A 22,060-nucleotide genomic window follows, 5' to 3' on the forward strand; every position below is an offset into this window, starting at 1 on the left:
ATGCCACGTCTATACCTAGCCTGGCAGACGAGGTTACCCTGCCTACAGGAAGCAACTGCAGCAGCGCCGGCGCCGATTTGGGAGGCTCAGGCAGGCATTACCAGACCTGCAGCATCACACAGAACGAGTCCGACCCGGGTTATGAAACAACTCGAGGTGGTGGGGAACTGGTACTACATACCCAGGACCTAACCATCCTTAAAAATTAATTAAATAAAAAATAATCAATCCTAAAAATCCCGGATGTAAGCAGCTGGCCTCGGGGAAGCGCGCAGCCCTGTTCGGAAGCTCCGGACAGGACCGAATCTCCGCCGCCTTTGGGGGTAACTCAGCAGGACGCCTGCTCTCGCTGCGGCAGGTGGTAGCCAGCACCTTGTGCCCTCCGACTTCCCGCAGCGGCAAGGAAACACACCTCTTAAAAAACAAAAGCGAGCAGGCAACAGTATTTTAATTAAATCCTCCCGGCATGTTAAAGCACTCAGAGCCCACCAAGCCAGGTGTAGTATAGCTCTGCGCAGGAAGGGGGAACAATTCACGGTTGATGAAGAGTTACGGGAGCTGCAACCAGCGGGACAGAAGTAAGCAACTGAAGGAGCAGTCAGGGTATAGGCTTTGAAAATAGATATTCTCCATTTTCAGAAAGGGAAAAAAAAGAAGAAGGAAAAAAAGTCTTAGAGTGACCCTCAGTGAGACTCCCCAGCAGGCCTGTAAAGAGGCCCACAGGTCTACACAGATAGGAAAAAAAAAAAGTTTATCTCTCTTTCCATTCATTTTAGAGCTAACTTGCTTTCACTGCAGTTGAAAAAAATTATACTCCTGAAATTACTGCACCTGTCTACAACCCTGAAGAGGTGTCCTTTCTTCTGCTTTCCTAAGCCTTGTTTCCTTTTGTCCTGCCGACCTCCATCTGTAGCCCGGGATGCCTGGGAGGAGCCACCCCTGGGACTTTGGTGGACACTTCTCTTGGTTCTGGAGCAGGCAGGAGGACTGGCTGTCAGCAGCAGCTCTTCCCATCTCCTCCTTCTCCAGTGATTACCTTCCCGTCGTTCCCAGGTCAGAAACTCAGGAAAGACTACCAACGAATTTTAACACTCAGCTGTGAACTGATATCTACAACACGTAAGATGTGATCACTGTTGTATTTCAACGTCAAAGGACCCCCATCCCCTTGAAATATGAAGAGAACATATTAAACTGTGGAGGATAAAAACCTATAACCTTAAATAATTTATTATTCAATTCAAAATTCATTCAGTTTTTAAATAACTCATAAATGGGATCTAATCTACCAGCCCTGAAACCAACACCAAAGTATCAGTAAATATGAAACAGCCACTCATAGGTTACTTCTCAAACTGTGATCAAACATTTTTAAGCAAAAATCAATCGCAACAGGCATTTGAAAACACCTAATTCACTTCCCCAATGCAGAAGGAAAAGAGAGACCTTTGGGGACAAGGAAAATTAGGAGGCAGTAGTGGAAGAGAAATTTACAGCATCACAGAATCATTAAGGTTGGAAAAGACCTTTAAGATCATCAAGTCCAACCATCAACCCAACACCACCAGGCCCACTAAACCATGTCCCAAAGTGCCACATCCACACGTTTTTTGAACGCTTCCAGTGATGGTGACTCCACCACCTCCCTGGGCAGCCTGTTCCAATGTTTGACCACTCTCTCAGTAAAGACATTTTTCCTAATATCCAGTCTAAACCTCCCCTCGTGCAACTTGAGGCCATTTCCTCTCAACCATGCTTTAATCCAAGCACGGTCTCTCACTCAGCTGCTGGATGGCACGAGCAGAAGACTGTCCACCAGGGCTAATCTCCACCTTCCCAGAGGCTACATGACACCAAAGCAGGCTGCACCAGCAGCATTTTTCACTACTGTAATACATACAGAAGGTGCAACTTAGTAGAAAAGAGAGTTTGGGATCTATACCAAAGGCAGATTTAGCAACGAAGCTCACGTTTTAGGTAAAGTTCAAAAGCCTTGAAGGTCAGATAAAAGGCAGCGTTTCCTGCACGCACGTTGAAGAGTTTTGCACCTTATCGGCTTTAAATTTCCCTGGGGGATGAGGCGATGCTTTGCAAGGTTTCCCGCCGCAGAGCCCCGTCACTGCTGATGAATACCAATGGTATGCAGCAGTTCCAAGGTAAAAAGGCAGCCTGAAACACTGCATTCATTATATTCAGCCCCTCAAGGTCACAACCCCCTGAAAAGCAATCTCCTGCTTTTGCTTAGTCCACTTCTCCCTAACCAGATACATTTCCTTCCAGTAATGCTACTCTTACTAGCACGTGTTTTGATTTTTCTGCAGCTGTGCAACTATAAAATGAGGCATCTACAGGGCGAGTCACCTCAGTCATTATGGCAAGTCACTTTTTCTTGTACTGGGATTTTTTTCATATATATTACATACAATAAAATTTATAAAAATTGACTCATTTTAAACTCATTCACTAAACTGCCAGAAGAGAACACCTTCAGCAGAAAACACAGAAACGAAGCAGGTATTTACATCAAGCAACCCTTCTCCTGTCGTGGATACTTTCATGCCATATGCTGGACTGAACCCTGCAATTCCATACTGCTTCCCATCTCGCATCTATGGACAAATCCCCAGCCAGGTCATACAAAGCAGCTTGCAGGTCCCTGGGACGTACACCACCACGCCTTTCCTCACGGCTTGTAGCATCTTTCCAAAGAAGCTTAAAACTTGTGCTCCACTTTTCAACAAAAAGGAGCGTCACTCTTCCTCACTTGCAGGCACACCTAGAGGTTTGACGCACTCCCATTCTTTGGCCTTGTTTTCATGACAGGGATGAACATTTCCTGCATCACTCTAGCACTGACTTTTTTTTTTTTCCCCCTTCAATGCATGTTTACGTGAGTTGGTAATTGTTAAGAGGAAAAGTGACTACCTCAACCTAGTACTTGTGGCAGCAGCAGGAAAAGCAGAAACACAGAGTGGTTGCTTCTGTGTTTTTTTGGGTTTTTTTTTTTTTTTTGCATGCATGTTTTACTGTACTGGAGGTTGATAGATTTAATCTGAAACTAAACCACAAAGCAATTAGAAAAGTGTAACCAAACAGAAGTGATTTAAAGCATTAATACCTGACAAAATGGGCATTTATCCCAGAGATAAACGAGGAGTACAAGGAAATGCATCTGGGCTGAGACTCTCTTCTAGTTTGCTACACCCAGTGTGCAAAAGCATTAACAGGAACAGGGCTGAACAAGCTGCTTGCCTCTCAGCAAAGGACCTGCTCAGCCAAGTGATTCTGAGTATACATTGTAGTCTCCCAGAGGTGCACCATTCACAGATGAAGGTGGGAAAGCTCTTCCCGTTAGCCAAGGGGATTAGCTCAAGCAAGAAGCGGAGCATCACAGCAAGCAGAGAGGGCGAAATTTTTTTTCCCCCCACTTCTCCAGGATCAGGTCTGCAATCAGACCACACTCTTTACTACCAATGTGACCTACTCGGGCTGAGACGCTAAACTGAACTTGTTTGGTCTAAATCCAGGGGAGGAGATCCCATTTCCTTCAGACAAAGACCTGCCAGCTGTGACTGGCAGCCCCATCTCCCCCAGCCTGCAAGAGATGAACACATGCCTCTATCAGGCAGCAGCCAGATGACACACATGTAACACGTGGCAACTTTAAGCCTGACAAAAGGATGCTTTTCTCCCATAAGAAAACGGTTCCAGTAGGCTCACACGTCTCTGCTCTGCACTCCCCAGCTCCCCACCTCACCCTGCCACCCAAAAGGTACGCTGGAGGCTATCAGCCAACACATTGGCCAGAAAGCTTTCATGACCCTAAAGCCCAGGGCACTGTGATTTTTCTCCTGGCTACTTCTGAAAGTATGTCTATTGCATAGAGCGCGAACCTTTATGCAGCAATTTATTTTATTTAGCAATTAATTCAGTCAACCAACTCTTTTGCAAATGCCAGCCCAGACAATTCCATAATCACCTACTTGCCACAGCACAGTGCAGTTCCCCAGCTTGTGAAACCTGGGAGGGCTTTATAGGCTTGCCATCACAAGGATGTTGCTTTAAATTATTTATAAAGAATGTAACTGCACAGTAAGTTCAAGTCAAATTAGCAGGGTGCCTAAATTAAAATGCAAATGTAGCACTCAAAATGCAGTATTATGGATTCTTGCCTACCCACAGAGGTGTTTTTTCTTAAGTAAAAAAAAAAAAAAAGAACCCCAAAAACAGAAAAGAAAAAAAGGCACAAAGACCAAAGTGTATGGACTTTATAGTATCCAAATGCCTGCACAAGCTCAGACTGGGAATTTTCCATGACTGCTTGACATCGTGCTGTTAAAACATATTTAATCTTACTTACTCATAATCAGGTTTTTATGGCACTAAAGAACGCAAGTCGAAAACAAATATAGATGTCTTCCTCCACCTAAACACAGCCAGTATCTTTTACTACTTTTCATGCTAGTAATAAAGTCACTTCTCATATTACTACACTGTGAGTCAACAAAACAGCTATTTGTTGGCTTTGCATGGTGTGTTTTTTTAAATAACTCTTAGGTAAAATCAAATGACCTAAACACTGTTAAAAAATAACTTTTCCACAAATGATGAAGCATGGAATTGTGCAAAGAGAAGTGTTATATGGGCAAACTACAGTAGAACAGAAGCTGATTCAAGAAAGCCTCCTTAGTCAGAAAGGGCACATGCTTCCTTTCAGCTGATGTGAACAAGACGCACACCCAAGGATGAATGAGTGCTTCTTCAGCCCAGACCTCATTTGGGAAAAACACTCAAACTGGGTCACCTGGAGGGGGACTTGTCCCTGCTGAATTACTCTCAGAAGTACCATTTCAAAAAAAGTGAATGTTTTTAAGCATGTTACTGCTTTAGCCAAAATGCCATTTTTATTCTTCAAAAAATGAAAAAACCCAGCTTGTTACCATTAATCTCAGAGCAACAGAACATCTTGAGAAGCATCTTGCTCATCATTACCAGAAAATGCAACCCCACACGACAGTTCTGCCGAAGGTGGTGCCCCTGTGGTGCTCCTTAACAGCAGAAATTGTGAAAAGCCACTTACACTTTACTGCAAGTAAGTGTTGCAGGAACAACACGTTCCTCCGTTGCCAGCTCTGTATTAGTTTCCTCCAAGCTTTGACTTGGCTGGTCAAAAAGACTTAAATACAACCAGTTTCCTTTTCAAAGAAGTCATAAATCTCAAAATGGAACAATAACTTCCTGCTTACTGCACATACTACCTTTAACTCCCTATGCAGCATATAAAATATTTCATTCTGCAGGGAGGTACAGAGATTTCCTCACCTGTAAGGAAATGCATTTTGAGTCCTCGTAGCTCCACACCACTTTCATGTGTGCAGCAGAAAATATTGCAAACCACAGGGACTATGTGCCTGCTCCTTCACCAAAGAAGTCAACCAGCACTCAGCCCCTTGCTTAGCACAGGCGGTAGGTCTGGTTTTATTTGCATCAGTGCAAGGACCCAGGGAGGGCAAGAGCCTTATGCACTACAACTCTCTAGCCAGGAAAAGGGAAAAAGGTGTTGGAAATGGAAAATCCTCTAGTTGTATTTTGCAACTAGAGAACCAAGGCAAAAGCAGATTGAATTACTTGTTGAGGGCTGCAAGTCTTCGGCAGATGCAGCAACGCAGTTTAAATCATCCAAATCCCATGACAGCATTCACATGACATCACCTTCCCTCTTGCTCACAGGCCAGTCTTCCTACAATTTCCCTGTTGTTTCAAGTACCAACTTGTCTTTGTTTTGAAGAAGTGACTATATTTTCCATGATAATTCCAGTTGCTCACACTTATGATGAGCACAGCTAAACTCTGGAAGCATGTTTAGCACCGAACTGAGATCTTTAAAAGAGAGCACCTATAAAATGTTGTTTGGTCACATTTTCAGTTCCCTTTTATCTTCAGATAGCCATGAGCATGTTTGTTTATGCACAAGTGTGACCCTCAGAACTTCTGTGTGTATTTTCAGATATACACATGCTTTCATGATGTCTTCTTCACCTAGGAGTTAAATCCCCACCTCATATTCACATAAGCAAGATCCCATTTCTACAGGACAACTACAAAGTCTGGGCCCCTAGCTAGGAGTATGCAGATACACATGCTTCACTTTAATTCCTCAAGATCACGTTAAGACCCATCTCGAACATACCCAACTTCTAGAGGTAATACACAGCCTCAGCCAACTTGCAAGGAGTTTGAGGTGTTGGGTTTTTTCACCCCATATGCTGTACAAGTTACTTCCTCAGGTAGAGTTGTATACATTTCTTTTTTTGTTAAAAAATAGTTTATGGACACGGTTACAGAAGTAAAACGTGATTACATTCAACAGTCCTTCTGTTGCAAAAATGAGTTTCCAGCAGAAATTCTTCCCAGCAAGTTGATTCTCGAATATTCAAAAGCGAGCACGGGCTGGTCGTGACGCACCCTGCGTGTACACACATCCACACCCGCCGCTCCCGAGGCAGCCGTGTGAGTAACACCCACCATGCTGCGCCGCAGGTCTTGAACATCCCTCGCCCTCTAAAACTCAGTGGCTGCTTTCCTCTACACAATGGTGAGTAATGTATAAAAATCACACACCACTTCTTCCTGCTCGTTTCAAGGAGAAAGCAATGTCCAATCCTTCTTTAAGTCTATTTTCTACACAATGCCACCAACTTGAGACTTTCTTCCTCCTCACAGCAGCTCTCATGATACTGTCCGGTACCTGAAGGACAGCAGATGGCACATAATTACCCCTGTGCAGCACTAATGCAATTCAATGTCTTCAGCAGAGTTAGGAACTACAAGACACCCTCTCCTTTACTCCTGACTTCGTATGTTGCTCTGCTTCCTTTCTGCTAAAGGAAGCATCACTGAAATGCAGCCTTTTCTGGGCCAATACAGTAGCAACATTTGCACTCTTCCAAAGCCCATCGTCTCTTAAGGGCAGCTGCCTAAAACGCCAAAAAATCTCCTACGGACTTCAGAGTCGGCTCTGAACATCTCTGCTACAAAAGTCACCAGTGGAAAAACGTTCCTCCCTCGACACCTGCCACGCAGTGCATCAGTAAGGAGATGGCTCGATGGCTCCATTAAAAAAAAATTAATTAGAAATAAAAACCTCATTTCCAGTTTTCCAGGAAACATGTCTGCAATAAAAGCAGCTCTACAGTCTATGTACAAATCATCGTAGCAACGACCCTGAGACGGATTTTAAAGTGGCAGTGAGTGAGACACACCATGAGCGAACAAAGACGCATCTGTGCGGAGAGCGTGGAGACCCGACAGTGGCCGAGACCTCCCGCCCTCGCCCCTGACGGCGCAACACGGCTGCAGCGGCCGCAGCAGCGCTCCTGGGGAGGAGAGGGGCAAGGCAGCAAGCCTTACGGGGGGCTGTTTCACCCACCGCTTACCCACTCGGGAGCTACAGCAGCGACACAGGCGGGCGCTCCAGTGCGCACTATGGAGAGTGTGAGAGCAGCGTTGAGGAAGCTATGCTTGAACCATGGTCACTACTACTTAAACAGGACTTGTACCAAGATCAGCAGTAGTTACCTACTGGATTTCAGTCATTTTGACCAGTTACCGTTAAGCAGAGTTTTGGGGGTTTCCTGAGTCCCAACAGGGATAGTGTTCACAGAGTCATAAACTGGTTTGGGTTGGAAGAGACCTTTAAAGGTCATCTAGTTCAAACCCCCTGCCATGGTCAGGGACACCTTTCCCTAGATGTTCATTAACTTTCCCATGGCAAGCTTGGACTGTGATGTGTAAGAAGCCAAGTGACTTGTACCCAGCTAAAAGCCAAAACCACAAGGTATTTCAGAACATGCTTAATTTTAAATGCATTACGACTCTTCTCTAATTCAGGTGGAACTGTGTCCCCCATATTAGACCTGGGATTACCAACCTTACTGAATAAAGATCTCTTTATTTATTTTACAGAGAGCAACACTGGGAGCTAAATCTCCAGGGAAAAAATTACACATCCCAGTATTAAGCAAGTCAAGGCACCAAATTTCAGAACCCAAGCCTCAACACTGTCTACCACTGCTTTTTTGGGCTTGTTATCTTTAGCCACGATCGCATTGCTTCATTACAGGTCACCGAAACCCTATAACTCTCCTGTGCCTTTAAACCTACCCACCCGCATGCCTTTCCTTCACCAACAACTTCCCCCTCCTGCCCGGCCAGAAGCCGCTATCACAGCCACTTGTTTGGAAACTGCCAACGTCTGCTGATAAGAGAAGCAAAGCTCACCATCGGGAACGGTCTGCTCACCTCTACTGCCCACGGCTCAGGAGAAACCCTTCTAACAGCCCTCTTGGCCACCGGAGAGCTGCTGGGCAACATGCGCTGTACGCAGCCACAAGTAGGACACTCGAAACCAAACTCCTCCTGCCTCAGGATAAGCCCAAGAGCATTGCACCTTTATTATTACTTTCCAAAGGAGCCTGTAAGAGGTCCACAAACACACTTGGCATTAAAGGGGAAAGAGGACACAAGTGTCGATGCTTGGTCAGTCAACACCAAAGCAGAAGAAATCTAGGTCTGAAGATGAATGTCCAAACTCTGCACCAGTGAAGTCAAAGGGAGGTTTATTATTATTTAGCTATTCATGCAAGCCCCCAAGTTCCTCACTTAATTAGGATGAAACACAGTAAGCATAAAAGGCAGACACTTCTTTAAACACAGACTTTAAACTGAAAATGTAATTTGTGGGATCAGCACCATACACAGTGCAAGTGAAGAAACCCAACAGCCCAGACTGCACAAGGTGCCCCTATGGAAAGGTTAACTCCAACACCTGGAGACTAGGAACACCAGCCTCCCCTCCAAAGCCGCTCCCAAACCCCGCAGGGAGGCCTCGGGGTCTTCAGGGCTCTTCCAGGGTCCCCCAGGGAGTCTCAGTGCGTGGCTACTTCAGGCTGGTCTGTGGCATCCTCCTCACCGCCATGGCAGGTGACCCCAAGGAAGAAAACCAGCCTGCTCCTTCACGAGGTTGCAAACCAGGTTTTATTTTCCAAAAGATGAGACCTACTGACCCACTAGGTACACATTCGCTACTCCCGCCACGGTTACAATATTCCTTACAGGATTACACATTTTGGTTTAGAATAAAATTCAGTGTTTTATCAAAACTGTGAGTGTACTGACAGAATAGAGATGCTGCCCTGCAGGGAACACAAATTATTAAAAGTGAAATGATACATAAATTCATGTTTTTATTTCAGACCAGGGCCAAACAGCTTTTTCTATTTATGCAAGTATACTTGAAGACCTTTCTTTGAGCAGAAAACAGCACAAGTGCAGCTATTTTTAAAGCTATCTAAAAAATGGCAGGGCATGACATACCTCACTTTTTACCACATGGTAAAGATGAAAAACTAGGACAACCTCTCTCTTATATCCGTCCCAGAGCCTAAATGAGTAACTCTTTATTTATAGCCACTAATGGTTACCACTTTTGAACTTATTTTTTCTCCTCAACAAACCACCTTTCCAGCAGGGAGCTATTCAGACATTTTTGTTATTTTTGCTCAGTATGGCTTTTGAGTTGTCAACCAACTTCCCTCATTGAAAAATAAACAAATAAACGGCAAATATTTTTTTTTACTGTTTCAGTTAATTCCAACTACAGAAGTCAGAAAGAGGGAGCAGATATACAAACTAATTGCAATTTTTTGCCTTTAAATAATCCTGAAGCAACTCATTGTCGTATGTTTTCTCCTAGGCAGACATTCCCCCAGCTGTACCAAATCACTTAAAGATAAGAAATAGAATAAAAACATACGCAGTATACAAAAATGTTAAGTAACATCAGCATTAGCAAGGAACAACAGCAAAATACACGAAGGCAGCATAAATACCATATTTAGATCTGTACCAGCATCTTCCCCCATGCCTCTTCTCTTTGCTGGTACATAGGGAAAGGAAGCAACAGCACACAGCATTGCAGCAGCTGGAGTGCAATAAAATATCAGCAAGCTAAATAAATATACACACCCACAGAGGAAGCTGCAGCTTATACAGCCATAGCTTTGGGCTTATTGACGTAACCTCTTCTTTTTTAAAGCACATACATGGAGCATCCTAGCTTCCAGGTGTTCTCAGACCCTTCCACAAGTGAAGATGTAAAGAATGGACTTCCCAACAGCCCCAGCCACCGGCTGCCTCCAGTAGTCTTGGGTAAAGCTCTCACCATGTGACCGAGATCACTTGGAATTTCTCCCCCTCCTAACAATTACAAAGATCTGATAAAAATCCAGCTGTTTCCTGCAGAACAAGTGGTAGCACCACGACTGCTCTTCTGGAGAAAAAGAGCCACTCGCTGATTACTAGTTACTCTGGTACAGCATCCGGAACAAAATTAAAGGAAAAGATGATCACATGACAACAAAATTCAAGCAGGAATTTCAGCGTCAATAAAACTAAAAAGGGCAGTTTTTACTACAATAATATTGCCACTGACAGAGCAGTACTAACAAATGTCAAAGTCCTATTTTTTAAGGATATAAATTACTGCAGCTTTCTCAAGAATAACCCCAGATTTCTCCAATAAGTCTGCGTGAAAGTATCCAGAAGCACATCATTGCTCAATACTGCCAAAAAACCCCAAAATTATTATAAAAGACAACCCTAAAAAGCAAGACTTTCTAAAATGTTGGCATTTATAATACCAGAGACCCAAGGAGAAAAGATACACTCAAAGCCTACAGCTAGGAAAACTCCAGCTGGCCTCAGGACAGCAACAGAAGATTATTCTCCAACTTTGACAGGAATTGCAAAGCCAAAAAAAAAAAAAAAAAAATCTCAATTTATGCATTTTAAAGCAGGAGCTGTCAGACATCCTTCTCCCTGACAAGGAGACTCCTTTGAGAAGCCATCCCGCTAAAGCATCTGCGCCTGCTCCGAGCCCGACGCCAGTTCCTCTCCTCCGCTTCCCCAGGAACGCCTCGGGCGATCCCTGCAGCGGTGCGACCCGTGATCTGGACCTGCAGGGGTCCGGGTGCTCGCTGCCTCGAGCCCTTCTTGCCCCTTCGATTAGCCACCGCTTAACACGCACCTACTCCTCTTCCCCAACAAGAGACGACTCCCATCTGCACGCGGAGCGGGAGGCGCATCCCTGTGCTCCAGGACAGACGCAGCTCATGCTGCCTACCAAAAGCTCTGCTGCCTTCCAGCAGAAAAAAGAAAACTCCCAGGAAAACAGCAAAGCTTTTGTGGCCTCTCTGACTGCATAAAGCAACTGTGCACTTTTCAAATCAAGCATTTGCAAGCAATATAAAGGAATGTTTCTGTAAGCGGCACACAAGTTCAGGAAATCAAAATTCAGGATTACAAGCCTGTATTTGCCTGACTCCAGAAGCACCTGGAACACAGTAAATGCTGAATTACTCTCCGAAGGAAAAGGATCCCATGACTCAATACTTTCCCTTTGCCCTCAGTAAGGACTGCTAAAAAACAAGGCACCAACAAAGGACCACTGGACACTCACAAGAAAATGCACAGATTTGGGTACCACCTTCTGTCCTCCACCAGCTACCAACGGCATCCCCACCTTACTCGCATGGTACGAAGGCATCCTACTGACAAAGGTGTAACTATACAGTAAAAGTTTAATACAACTATTTTCATCACATTGCAATTAAGTTTATTCATGGGCTTCTGTACAAAAAAACCCAGGGAGTCTACTACTGCACCAGGGCTGCAGTCACTTAAGGTACTGAATCACCAAAGCAAAATGGTGGCAGAAATGGCGCAACAGAAACAGAAATTAGGAGCAGAGACTCTCAAAACTAACACAAAACAGAGAATCGTCCTTTTGCTGCAAGCACAGCTCAACTTTATGCCAAAATCCCATCTGCCATTTGTTAAAACTTCTCAGATTCAGCACGCAAAACATTAGAAATGTCATTGCAAGGGGTAAAAAAGGAGGCTGCTGCAGAAATTGTATTTCCTAGCTCAGATTTGCTGCATTTGTTTATTCCTTGAAACAGCTTATCAAGTATCACACAGCAGAATCCGACTCTGGGAGCTCCAACAACAAAGAGCTCGCTTCATCGGACACTCCTCCCAGTACACGGTCTGAAAAGCAGCAGGAAATGCCACCCTTCAAAGCCCTGCTGTAAACGCCGCTCTCATTTTCTTCTAGGGCATATACTAACTGATTGCACACACCAAACAAGCCTATCCACCGTACCCATCACCAGAGAGCTGTAATGAGGAGATAAACCCTAATCACAAAACCACAGTCTATATTCAGTAAGGGGAAGAGGCCCAAGACGAGAACCAACAAAGCAAGAAGTCCGACCTACAGAATCGGCATCTACTCCTTGTCCCGACATGAACTCCGGCGTCCTGCCAACTTGGCTCTTTTCTGAAGCAAATAAAAATATACCCTAACCAAGACACGCAGCTGGGTTTTGACCCACTGAAATGGTCAAATAGCAATGATCTCCAACGCTTCTGTAAACCAGACGGGTACATTAAACAAAGGGATATGACTTTTCTGTGGGATAAACAACTTCATAAGAAAAACAATCCCATTCTCTTAACAAATATATTTAACTTCATCCGAGTAAACATTTTAATGGCACACTAAACAACAGCAACTAAAATAGGACCAAATAATCTGTTTCCGTTAATGCTGTAAACATCAACACTTTTTCAAAACAAGGAATAAACTTCTCTTATCTCCCGTCCCCAAAACCAGCGTCAGTTTGGCTGAACGCAAAGGGAAGGCATAAGAATCTTCACAGAGAAATCCTGCATTCCTCTTAGCAAGGTCGGGAAGAAGGACAACATACGCATGCAGTGCGCAACATCAAAGCCATGTGAGACTTTGCCAGTCGCACCACCTTCACAATCCAGCATCGTTTTAAGAATTACAAAAACGTTTTCTCCAGATGCTGGAAAGTTCATCAAAACGAGTCTTCTAAAGCCTTTTGAAGGTTTGTAAGAGAAAGTGGGAGAAAGAGGGCCAAGGAGGCTGGGGTGTTAACTTCGATGACAACTTTTGGAAAGACTCAGCTTTGTAATTCCGGCTGGAGTTAATGGCAGCTAGAGCTCATCAACCATTTTAGCCTCAGGTCTCTACCTGAGGTTATGCCACAGGCACCAAAATCAATCCTGACCTTGAAACCGCAATGGCAGGCTTGGGCAGCAGGGTGCCATTCTGCCAGCACAACCACATCAAGTAACTAAGAACATGAAAAACAACCCAAAAAACCCTGAGTACTTTTAACGACTACTCCAATACAGAGGCAGATGTGCTATGAGAAAAAAAAAGAACCTTGGGTAAACTTGCTCAGGGTGGGAATAGTAGCTATGCCCCCAGGGGAAAAAGCAACAACTAAATATTTTCCCCTGCTAAAGTGTCCCTACAGCATCTCCCACAAGGGCACTCTCCAAACCAAAACAAAGAGTCTCATATTAACACACTCCCGTATCACTGGCCTATAATAAAGGATTATGACTAGTTTCCCAGTAATACATAGGAAGAGGCAACACTAACACATCAAAGTGCCCTTAGCCTTTTATTTCCCGAGTCCTCCACCACAGTCATTCATCAACCCATCTAAGAGATGGGTTAAAGAGAATTTCTGATTTCTTCAATATTCACTCACAAATCTCTAACGAGGCTCTCTACAAGATGAGATTTACATACTTTCAGAGAAAAGGAAGTCTGATACCATAAACCAGGCAAAACCATCCCACTGAAGCAATTTAAGTATTTGCTAAGATGAATTTGCTAAAATGTATTAACATACAAATACAGGAACACTATTCAACTCTGAAGTCTGGCAGGCCACTGGATGATCAATGAGTCTAGGAGCAGACAGTACATTCTCCCCCAGGTACTTTTAGAAATACTAGTCATCTTCACTCATTCCTTCTGTCCTAACAAACCTTTCCCAGTATACTTTTCCAATGCAACGCTCATATTTTCCATCTAACAAAGTGGTAATTTCTTCTTCAGCAGTTTACTTCACAAGGCAGATCTAGACGATAGTTAATATCAGTTCCCATTCTGCATCCAAACGTTGAAAAGTCCCATCTTTAAAAAAACACAGTGTTTGAGCTACTTAATGGACTTCTAATGAAAAGGATAATCCACTTAACCTTTCTTAATCAGACGGTTGTCTAAATAAAGTTGCATTACAGTAAATATGACCAATGGATAATGCTCAAGTTTCAGACAGACATAGGACATCTTAGAAAATCCCAAAGAAGTTTAAAAAAAGAAAAAAAAAAACCAAAAAAACACAACATGCAAAATTTGTACCAATAATACCTGAATGAGAGTAATTTGCCTTATAACTGTTGCCTCAATAGATAGCCACCCTCCTTCATGTCTCACTAGTGGTTAAAATGATAAATAACAGGATGACCAAGAGAAAGGAGAACGCATAAGCCATGACCCTCTCGTAACAAGCCTGAAGTCATAATCAATCTAGCAAGTTTTGAGGTTACATCTCAAAACTTGTAAAGCAGTCACAATTAGTGACTTCAGGCTGGTAATGCCTTTTTTTTCCCCTCCCCTTAGCAAAAGTCTTAATTCACGGTGACTTTTTACCTCCTGCCCTTCTGCCGGGACTCCACCCAAAGCTACGTTCCTGGCTCAGACCACAGCTGGGGACTGTGATTCACTAAGGAAAAATACCGGCCCTGCAGCCAAAAAGGTTGGCGAGATCAAACTACCCCGCGGACATGCCTCCCTCCAGCTCTGCAGGGAACGGCGTGCAGGGTGCCGCTGGCCTGCGGCAGGCACGCACTCGCCACGCCGGGCACGCGAGGGACAGAGCTGCTGCTCCCACCCCTCGCAGGAGACCGCAGCACCTTCCACTGGGGCCGCAGCCACCCAAGAGACACAAAGAGATCTTTCTCTTCCTAGAGGTTTTGTTGTTGTTGTTGTTGAAGTTATGTCAATATTCATTCCCCATATTAAAAGAGAGAGGAAAAAAAAAAAGACGGGATGCTATTCACTTGCTAGGGGTGAGGTCTGGATTTATTCTGTGCAAACACAGTGACATTATATAAATACTCATACATACACACCCACACACGGAGACAAGGACCTACCAATTTTCCTTGAGCTATCTTCTAAAGCCAAAAACCAGATTCACGAGACCATATTGGTCTTACCAAGCTAAAGCCCAAGACTCACCTAAAATTACTACAGTGGAAGTGCAAGGCAGCACAACCAAGGCAACGGGCAGTATAATTATTGATAAGGGGCCTCGGGCCTCAAACTTTTCCTTCCATCTTGTGCAGCACACTGGGGCAACAAGAGCCCTGAAAGGTTGCAGGGTTTCTGAGGTTACGCACGGGACCAGCGCACCAAACCCTCCAGACGACACAGAAAGCTGAAGCTACTCTTCCTTTCTGCTTCCCTCTCTCCTGCAAAGCGGTCCTCTCCTGCCTCCACAAAATCACGGAAAAAAAAATTGTGGATGGTTTCTGACAAAAGCCTGTGCCACTCTGATTCAAAAAAAAATAAGTTGGGACTGGCCATGCTTTCAAACAGAATTCCCTTTTACTGGGCAGAAGGCTGTGTGACCCCTCCAAAAACGGAAAGAGACAGAGAGGTTTACAGCCTTCAGTATCACCCGATACACAGGGCTCACCAAATGAAAATACATATGAAGAAGAAAGTCTGGTTAGAGCAAAATAGGTCTAAGTGCTACACACAAAGTGCTGACACAAACATACATTAGGGAAAAGACACACACAAAAAAAATAACCATTTCAGTGAGGTGTCACCCAAAGGTAAAAAAAAAAAAAAAGCCAAGACTCAGAAGCAGACAAGACTTTTGTAATGCTGGGGGTTTCACAGCTCTCCTGTAGCTGGAGTCTGACTGAACACACCTAAAAAACCACGAGCAGACCCTGCACAATGTAGAGCCTCTATTGCTAGTTTCAATAGTTACGTGCTTTGCAGCTTTAAGAGAATTCTTGTGTCATTTTACAATATTCCTGGTGCCAGCAGGGCTGCTAGGCTCCAGCCCAGCAACAACGACTATGCTTCAGTTGCACAAATCTATGTTATGAAAGGCACATGTGAAATACATGTAGGAGGCAGTCGTGATGACGTGCTACCAATGAGCTGAATGTGATTTCCCGACTTACAGAACTAACCTACAAAAACTGTTCTTTCCAACTCTGTAACCTAAGTCCTGAGTCCACCTTGAAAGATTTGCCACTCAAAACAAAATGCTGTCTAATTAACCTAAAAATAACTGTTGACAAAACAGCCACCAGCTTTTAAAAAAACTAAATACGAGAAGTAGTCATGGCTCAGAAACTTCAGAAAACGCAGCCAATGTCGACAGCCAAAAGAGGCACCGTTCCTTCTTGGCACGACTTGGGCGCTCAAAAGTCCTCCAGAAATGTAACCTTTATGCCATCCCTTATGGGACGATGGTTTTACCCCATTGGTCTGAAATGCAGCTTTGCTGGTGTAAGCTACGTCAACATCACAAGCTGGAACATAAAAACCCACACTTGTGCTATCAGGAAGACGCTTTTAACATAAACCAGGAGACCGCCGAGATTGTCCTACCCATGTAAGCTATGCTGCAAGGCACAGCCAGAACCCATCGATGCCGAGGTTTATTAGCCTCACCAGATTTGTCGCTTTAAGAGCGGAAACTTGGCAGCACCAAGGTCGCCTGGCTGCAGGGGACGGCCAGACCTCTCGAAGGTCTCCAGGAACGACTCTGCACCAGGAGGCAGTCATCCTCCAAATGCTGCAGCGCAGGAGCGCCAAGGAAAAGTTTGCCGCAAGCTGCGTATCCGAAATAAGAGCTTCCAGGCTCGGCACGTACCACCTCTGACGGCCCCCTGAAGCTACGTTCAAAGCCTCAGAATTAATTTTTGCCCCATAGCCTTCCCACAGAGGGAGGTTCAACGCTTGGGAGCCCTGCCTTAAAATAGGGTACACAGGCGAGTATGTTCAACTGTGGAAAGCAGAAATGAAGGAAACCATTCTGAACTCAAGGTACCAGCAGCACTGCTATAAATAAAAGCGTGCTGGACACAGAGTATCTGCTGTACCTCAAGAGAAGGCTACCCCACAGTTCCCAACAACCCTCTGTGCAACAAGAAACATGAGTAGGACCTCTATGATGATGATTATGCTTTCAATACCCTCTCCTTCAACATTATCTACCCAGACATGCTAGACAGAAGGCAGGAGACAGAGCTGTTCTTCCTCCTTCTCTTCCAGTTGTGGAAATTAAGGGGGGAAGGAGGGGCAATCCTTTATCTTTTAAGCTTAGCAGCAACTAAATGCAATCAACCCCTGCGGCCACTACTATGCACACTGCGCTGCATGGTCCCCGGGAGCTGAGCCGCTGCTTGGAGGGCAGGTTTGGACAAGATGACCTCCTGAAGTCGTCCCCCAACCTCAGCCACTCTCTGGCCTCAGCTGGGCCAGCAACTGCAACACTCCTCCTGTGACAAGGACAGTGACCACGGTTCGGTGCCACACACCGTATGTGCTGGGCAAAGCGGTCCCCGTGCAAGAGGGGGAAATGAACTCTGCATCCATTTCCCCTGCTGCCTGGGTAAGCACTGCTTGGGACTTCAGATGCTGAAGCAGCAGCGTGAGCTTCCCACTCCTGCCCTTTTTGTGCACAATTTCCTTGTCTTCCTTCTCATCTTGAGATTACTCTTCTCCTTCCCTCATGGCATACATCCCCTTTTGGCAGGGCTGCACTCCCTCTGGGAAAAAAAAAGAAGTCTGACCTCAGCTACCACAAGGAGACTGCTCCGCTGCGAGCACCCTAGCTCTTGGTGAAACATATGGGAACGATTTTTTTCCAGGCTGTTTGGAGCAAGACAGCCAAATGGCTCTATTGCTTACAGCCATACTTTTAATTCTGAGTATGGACTGCCAGGACTTCTACAGGTTTTAACGCTTTATATATATAAATATGACTATATAAATATACTGAAAAAGCTGGAATTCCACCACCATCCTTCCTTCAAACACCAAAAGGTAGCACAGATCAATCAACAGCCTGAAATAGTTTTTAAAAGTCTTGGAAAACACTTCTCTGTATTTAGAATACAACTTTGTAATGACTTTAATATCTTCCAGCAACAAAAGCATTTTGGGGAGTAAGTTCCAGGGCTGACTCTTCTAGCCTAATTCTTTACTCAGAGCAATTTTTTAAATTATCCGAGTTAGAAAACTGGGACAGGGATGGAAGTTGAGGCTCCACTGGAGACAGGTACAACCACTTGTTGTCCTGTAAGAATAAAAGCTAAGAATACTAAGAAATAGTAAAGGAAAGGAACTGGGCAGCAAGATGGAGAAGTCAAAAAGCTGCTCGGTCTCAGACAATGGCAGCGTCAGCTGATTGGCAGGAGCTCGGCGTCATCTCACACCTCAATGCGGCATGTCCCAACAGGAGCACGGCCTCTGCGACGCGCGCCTTCCTGCACTCTGGCAGCATCCTACCCAGCTGCCTCACTTTGTTCCAGTGAGCATCGTCCTATACCGAGAACAGGTTGCAACCAGCACCTAGCTATGGAAAAATATGGGAGAAACGGTAATGCATGTTTTTTGGTGGGGGTTTTTTTCTGTAAAACCTTTTATTTGTACAGTATTTTTCTGCAACAGCCAGATTGAAGCTGCTTCTGCCTCCAGTGCAGTGAACAGGGGCTTCTTGGTAACGTGAGGAATGACCCCTGTGAAGTGCCAGTATATATACCTGTCTCACCTACCAGCTTTTCTCCCAAAACATAACTACATCAGCAGACCGACGTCGCTGACAAAACGAGAGCAGAGCAGACCAGGCTTCTTACCTGTGCCTTTCATCCAGCTTCCTCTTTCTCCCATGCGCTACAACTTATTTTAACAAGAACAACAATTCTCTCAGATAAGTCAGCAAATATTTTCGTAGAGAGCAGCTGCAGGATGTCTGCCTCGCACAAATTAAATTACCCAGCTAGTAGCTAAATCCCGTGCCTTCAACAGGCGTTTTTCTGTGGTAGCTGGGTCAGGCCCAGTGCATTTCGGCTGTTATGCCTTACGCTCCCCATGTGTGATCTACGTACACTCCGGTGCAAGGAAAGGAAAATGTTTATTCTTATGGGTGGGACTTTGGATGCAGATTAAAGTCAAGGTGTTATATTTACTGATCTTTTAAAGTAATATCAACATGTTGAAAGGGAGTAAGAGTTCTTAAGAAAGATCAAAGTCTGCATGCAGCAACCACAAATTAACATAAATACATGCTGAAATACTAACACAGACTGGCAAAATTTACTTGCATTTTCTCTGGGGCAAGTAATTTTGGCAAACAGGGGAGTCAAAATCATTAAAACCCTTCTTCACCTTTATGTAGGGCACGCTACAGCACTTTGTGTCAGAGCGAATGACTCTTCAGATTAATTTTGCAAGGCTAGGCTAATGCTACCATATTGCTCATGGCTTGCAAGCTTTTGAAAGGCGAAGGCTACATCCTCTATGAGGAGGGGAAAAAAAAAAAAAGCAGTATTCCTACTTAACTCAGACTTTTTAAAAGTTAATCCTGCATTTCATCGTTCTTATTGTGCTTGACAGAACTTTTGTTGTCTGACAAATGCAAAGCTAACAAGCAGTAAGATGTATGACCTCCTTTTATTTGACTAATTACTATTCCGGTAAACAGATCACCTATTTTTCTTGCAGAATCATCAACGGCAGCACCAAGAGCAGGAGGGAAGTTATTTCATGAAGGCAAAGGACGGTTTTGCAGCTTAATCACAGTCCTGTAAAACAGATGCCTGGCCCATATTTACAACCCCGACAGCGCAACTGCTGCGGCAAGGGGCGCGACTGAGGCCGTTGTGCGCAATCGGTCCGTCACCCGGAGTCACGACCCAGATGCGAGCTTTGCCGGCAAGCCGTGAGTGCAACACACGCGCAGAAGTCGCTGCATGAATGCCGGACACCTTATGTCCATGAGGCTGTGCTGACGCTAGGCGGGCCATACCGATGTGGTAAGATATCATGTAAAATTCAGCTAATTTAGACCAGAAGCTAGTTTAGGCCCGAACAGGACCCCAGTTTTGATTTTTAGCATTTATCCTGACTCAGTAGCAACGTGTCTTTGCTTCGGTTTCCTCACCATGAAGTTGTCAAGATCCACAAGACCACGGCCAAGCTCAAACCCCTTTCAAGAGCTGAGCCTCGTTACGTCGCATTTTGTATCGGAAGATTTCCTCCCCACTTAATAAGCAGACGTTAAAAAAGAAACAGACTGCCCGACAGCCGCCCCGCTGCTGAAACCTCCACCGCCTGAAGCCTCACATGCCCACGCAAGGAAGAAAAACTAGACTCCCCGGGTTTCACACAGGGACGCCCCCGAGGAGGGAGCCCCCCACTCCCACCCGAGACACGGTGCGAGGGGCCGCCCCGCCGCCGACAGCAGGGGCGGGCGCAGAAGGCGGGCAGGGACCCGCGGCGGCCCCGCCGGAGCCCACGGGAGCCCGCTTCCCGCGGGGGCGGCGAGCAGAGCCGCGGTACCGGCGCCTCCAGCCCTGCCCGCCCTAATGAGCCGCAATTAGCGGCGGGCAGCCGGCGGCAGCCCTCCGCTCCAGCTCGGCGGCGGAGGTCCGCCCCCAGTACAGCCCGAAAGGCTGACAATTTTGGGGAGGGCGGGGGGGGTGCAGCTCTCTCCCTCCCGCTCACGAAGCCCCGATCCCCGAGGGACCGCTCCCGCAAGCCGAGGGCACACACGCCACTTTTCGGGACCCGCTTTCCGCTGTGCTGCCTGCTCCTGCCTCACAAAGCGACCCGGGGGCGGGGGGAAGCGGGGGAGAAAGGGAGGAGGAAGACCCCGCCGGCCCGCGCTCACCTCCGCCAAGAAGTTGTCCATGGTGGCCCCTGGGGCCCGCCCGCGGGTGCGCAGCGCCGGGCCCCAGCCGCGCACCATGTGCCGCCGCCGCCGCTGCCGCCCGGCCCGGCCCGGCCCCACCGAGTCGCCTCAGCCGCCGCGCCGCTCCATCGCGCCCCAGCCCGCAGCCTTTGTCCGCCCGCCCGCCCCCTCAGAGCCGCTCTCCCGGGCGGTCCCGGCAGCGCATAGCCGCCGCTGGGAGCCGGGAGGGGAAGGGAAAGGAGGAGGAGGAGGAGGAGGAGGAGGAGGAGGAGGAGGAGGAGGAGGAAGGCGGCTCCCGCCGCCGCACGCTCCTGCCCCGCGCCCGGGGCCGCCCCGTCCCGTCTCGGCGGGGCAGGGGCAGAGGCGGAGCCGGGGCCGCGCCGCTCCCTGCGCCGCGCTCAGCCGCGCCCCCGCCCCGCCCCGCCCCGGCCGGAGCGCGGGCAGCGCCCGCCCGGCGCCCCCGCCCCCTCCCGCCGCTGGCCCCCGGCAGCTCGCGTCGGGCCGAGCCGGGCGTGCGAAGGCGGAGTGAGAGGAGCGAAGCGCGGGGCTGGGCGGCGGTGGCGAGGCGCGCGCCGCTCCCCCCGCCGTGCGGCCGGCGGCCGCGCAAAGCTCCGCCGTCCGGCAAGAGTTACCGGCGGCGTCAGATGGCTTCTGCAGGCCGTAGCCCTGCGGGCGCGCAGCCGGCGCCTGCCGGAGTTGGTGGCAGATTGGCGTACGGGCTGTCGCCGTCCCTTCACTGGAAAGAGCCCTCGGGCCACCTCCCGGGGATGCACCAGCTCCGCAGCTCGCCCGACGGCTCTTCTAGCCCTTGACGTTTCTGCAAAGCAGGTGTGAAGTTGTTCATTTTTATGGAAACGTTTTCTTGTTCGTCATTTTGCACTCTTGCCCTCCGGTAAGCAACAGCACCGGGAACACGGCAAAGGCGAATCAAATCTTGCCGCTGTGGGGCTACTTACCGCCCTCACCCTGCGGGAGGAACTGTGCAACGAATAAGTCAGAGCCATGAGGAAAGCGAGCCCTCTTGGGTTGGTGGTTGGACTCGATGATCATAAAGGTCTTTTCCAACCTTAATGATTCTGTGAATGGCGTATTCAGTCGTTCGGTGGCAGGCAGACTGCTGACATCGCTTTGGGAGCTCCAGCCTGTGGGCAGGGGTGCAGGAGACC

At 46.9% G+C, this 22,060-nt stretch overlaps 1 protein-coding gene across 1 annotated transcript in view; it reads right to left on the bottom strand.

Moving 5' to 3' along the window:
* The window catches only part of MYO10 (myosin X), a gene marked incomplete at both ends in the record, with an annotated part of 166,368 nt that extends 145,417 nt beyond the window's left edge, over nt 1-20,951 (bottom strand). The window contains one exon of the mRNA XM_082015005.1: nt 20,874-20,951. Within this exon, the coding sequence (XP_081871131.1) occupies nt 20,874-20,951 (78 nt within the window). The remainder of the gene's footprint in view (nt 1-20,873) is intronic.
* Nucleotides 20,952-22,060: the final 1,109 nt, after the last annotated feature.

This window comes from Phaethon aethereus (assembly GCF_964289735.1).
Source record: "Phaethon aethereus genome assembly, chromosome: 2".
Taxonomy (NCBI): Eukaryota; Metazoa; Chordata; class Aves; order Phaethontiformes; family Phaethontidae; genus Phaethon; species Phaethon aethereus.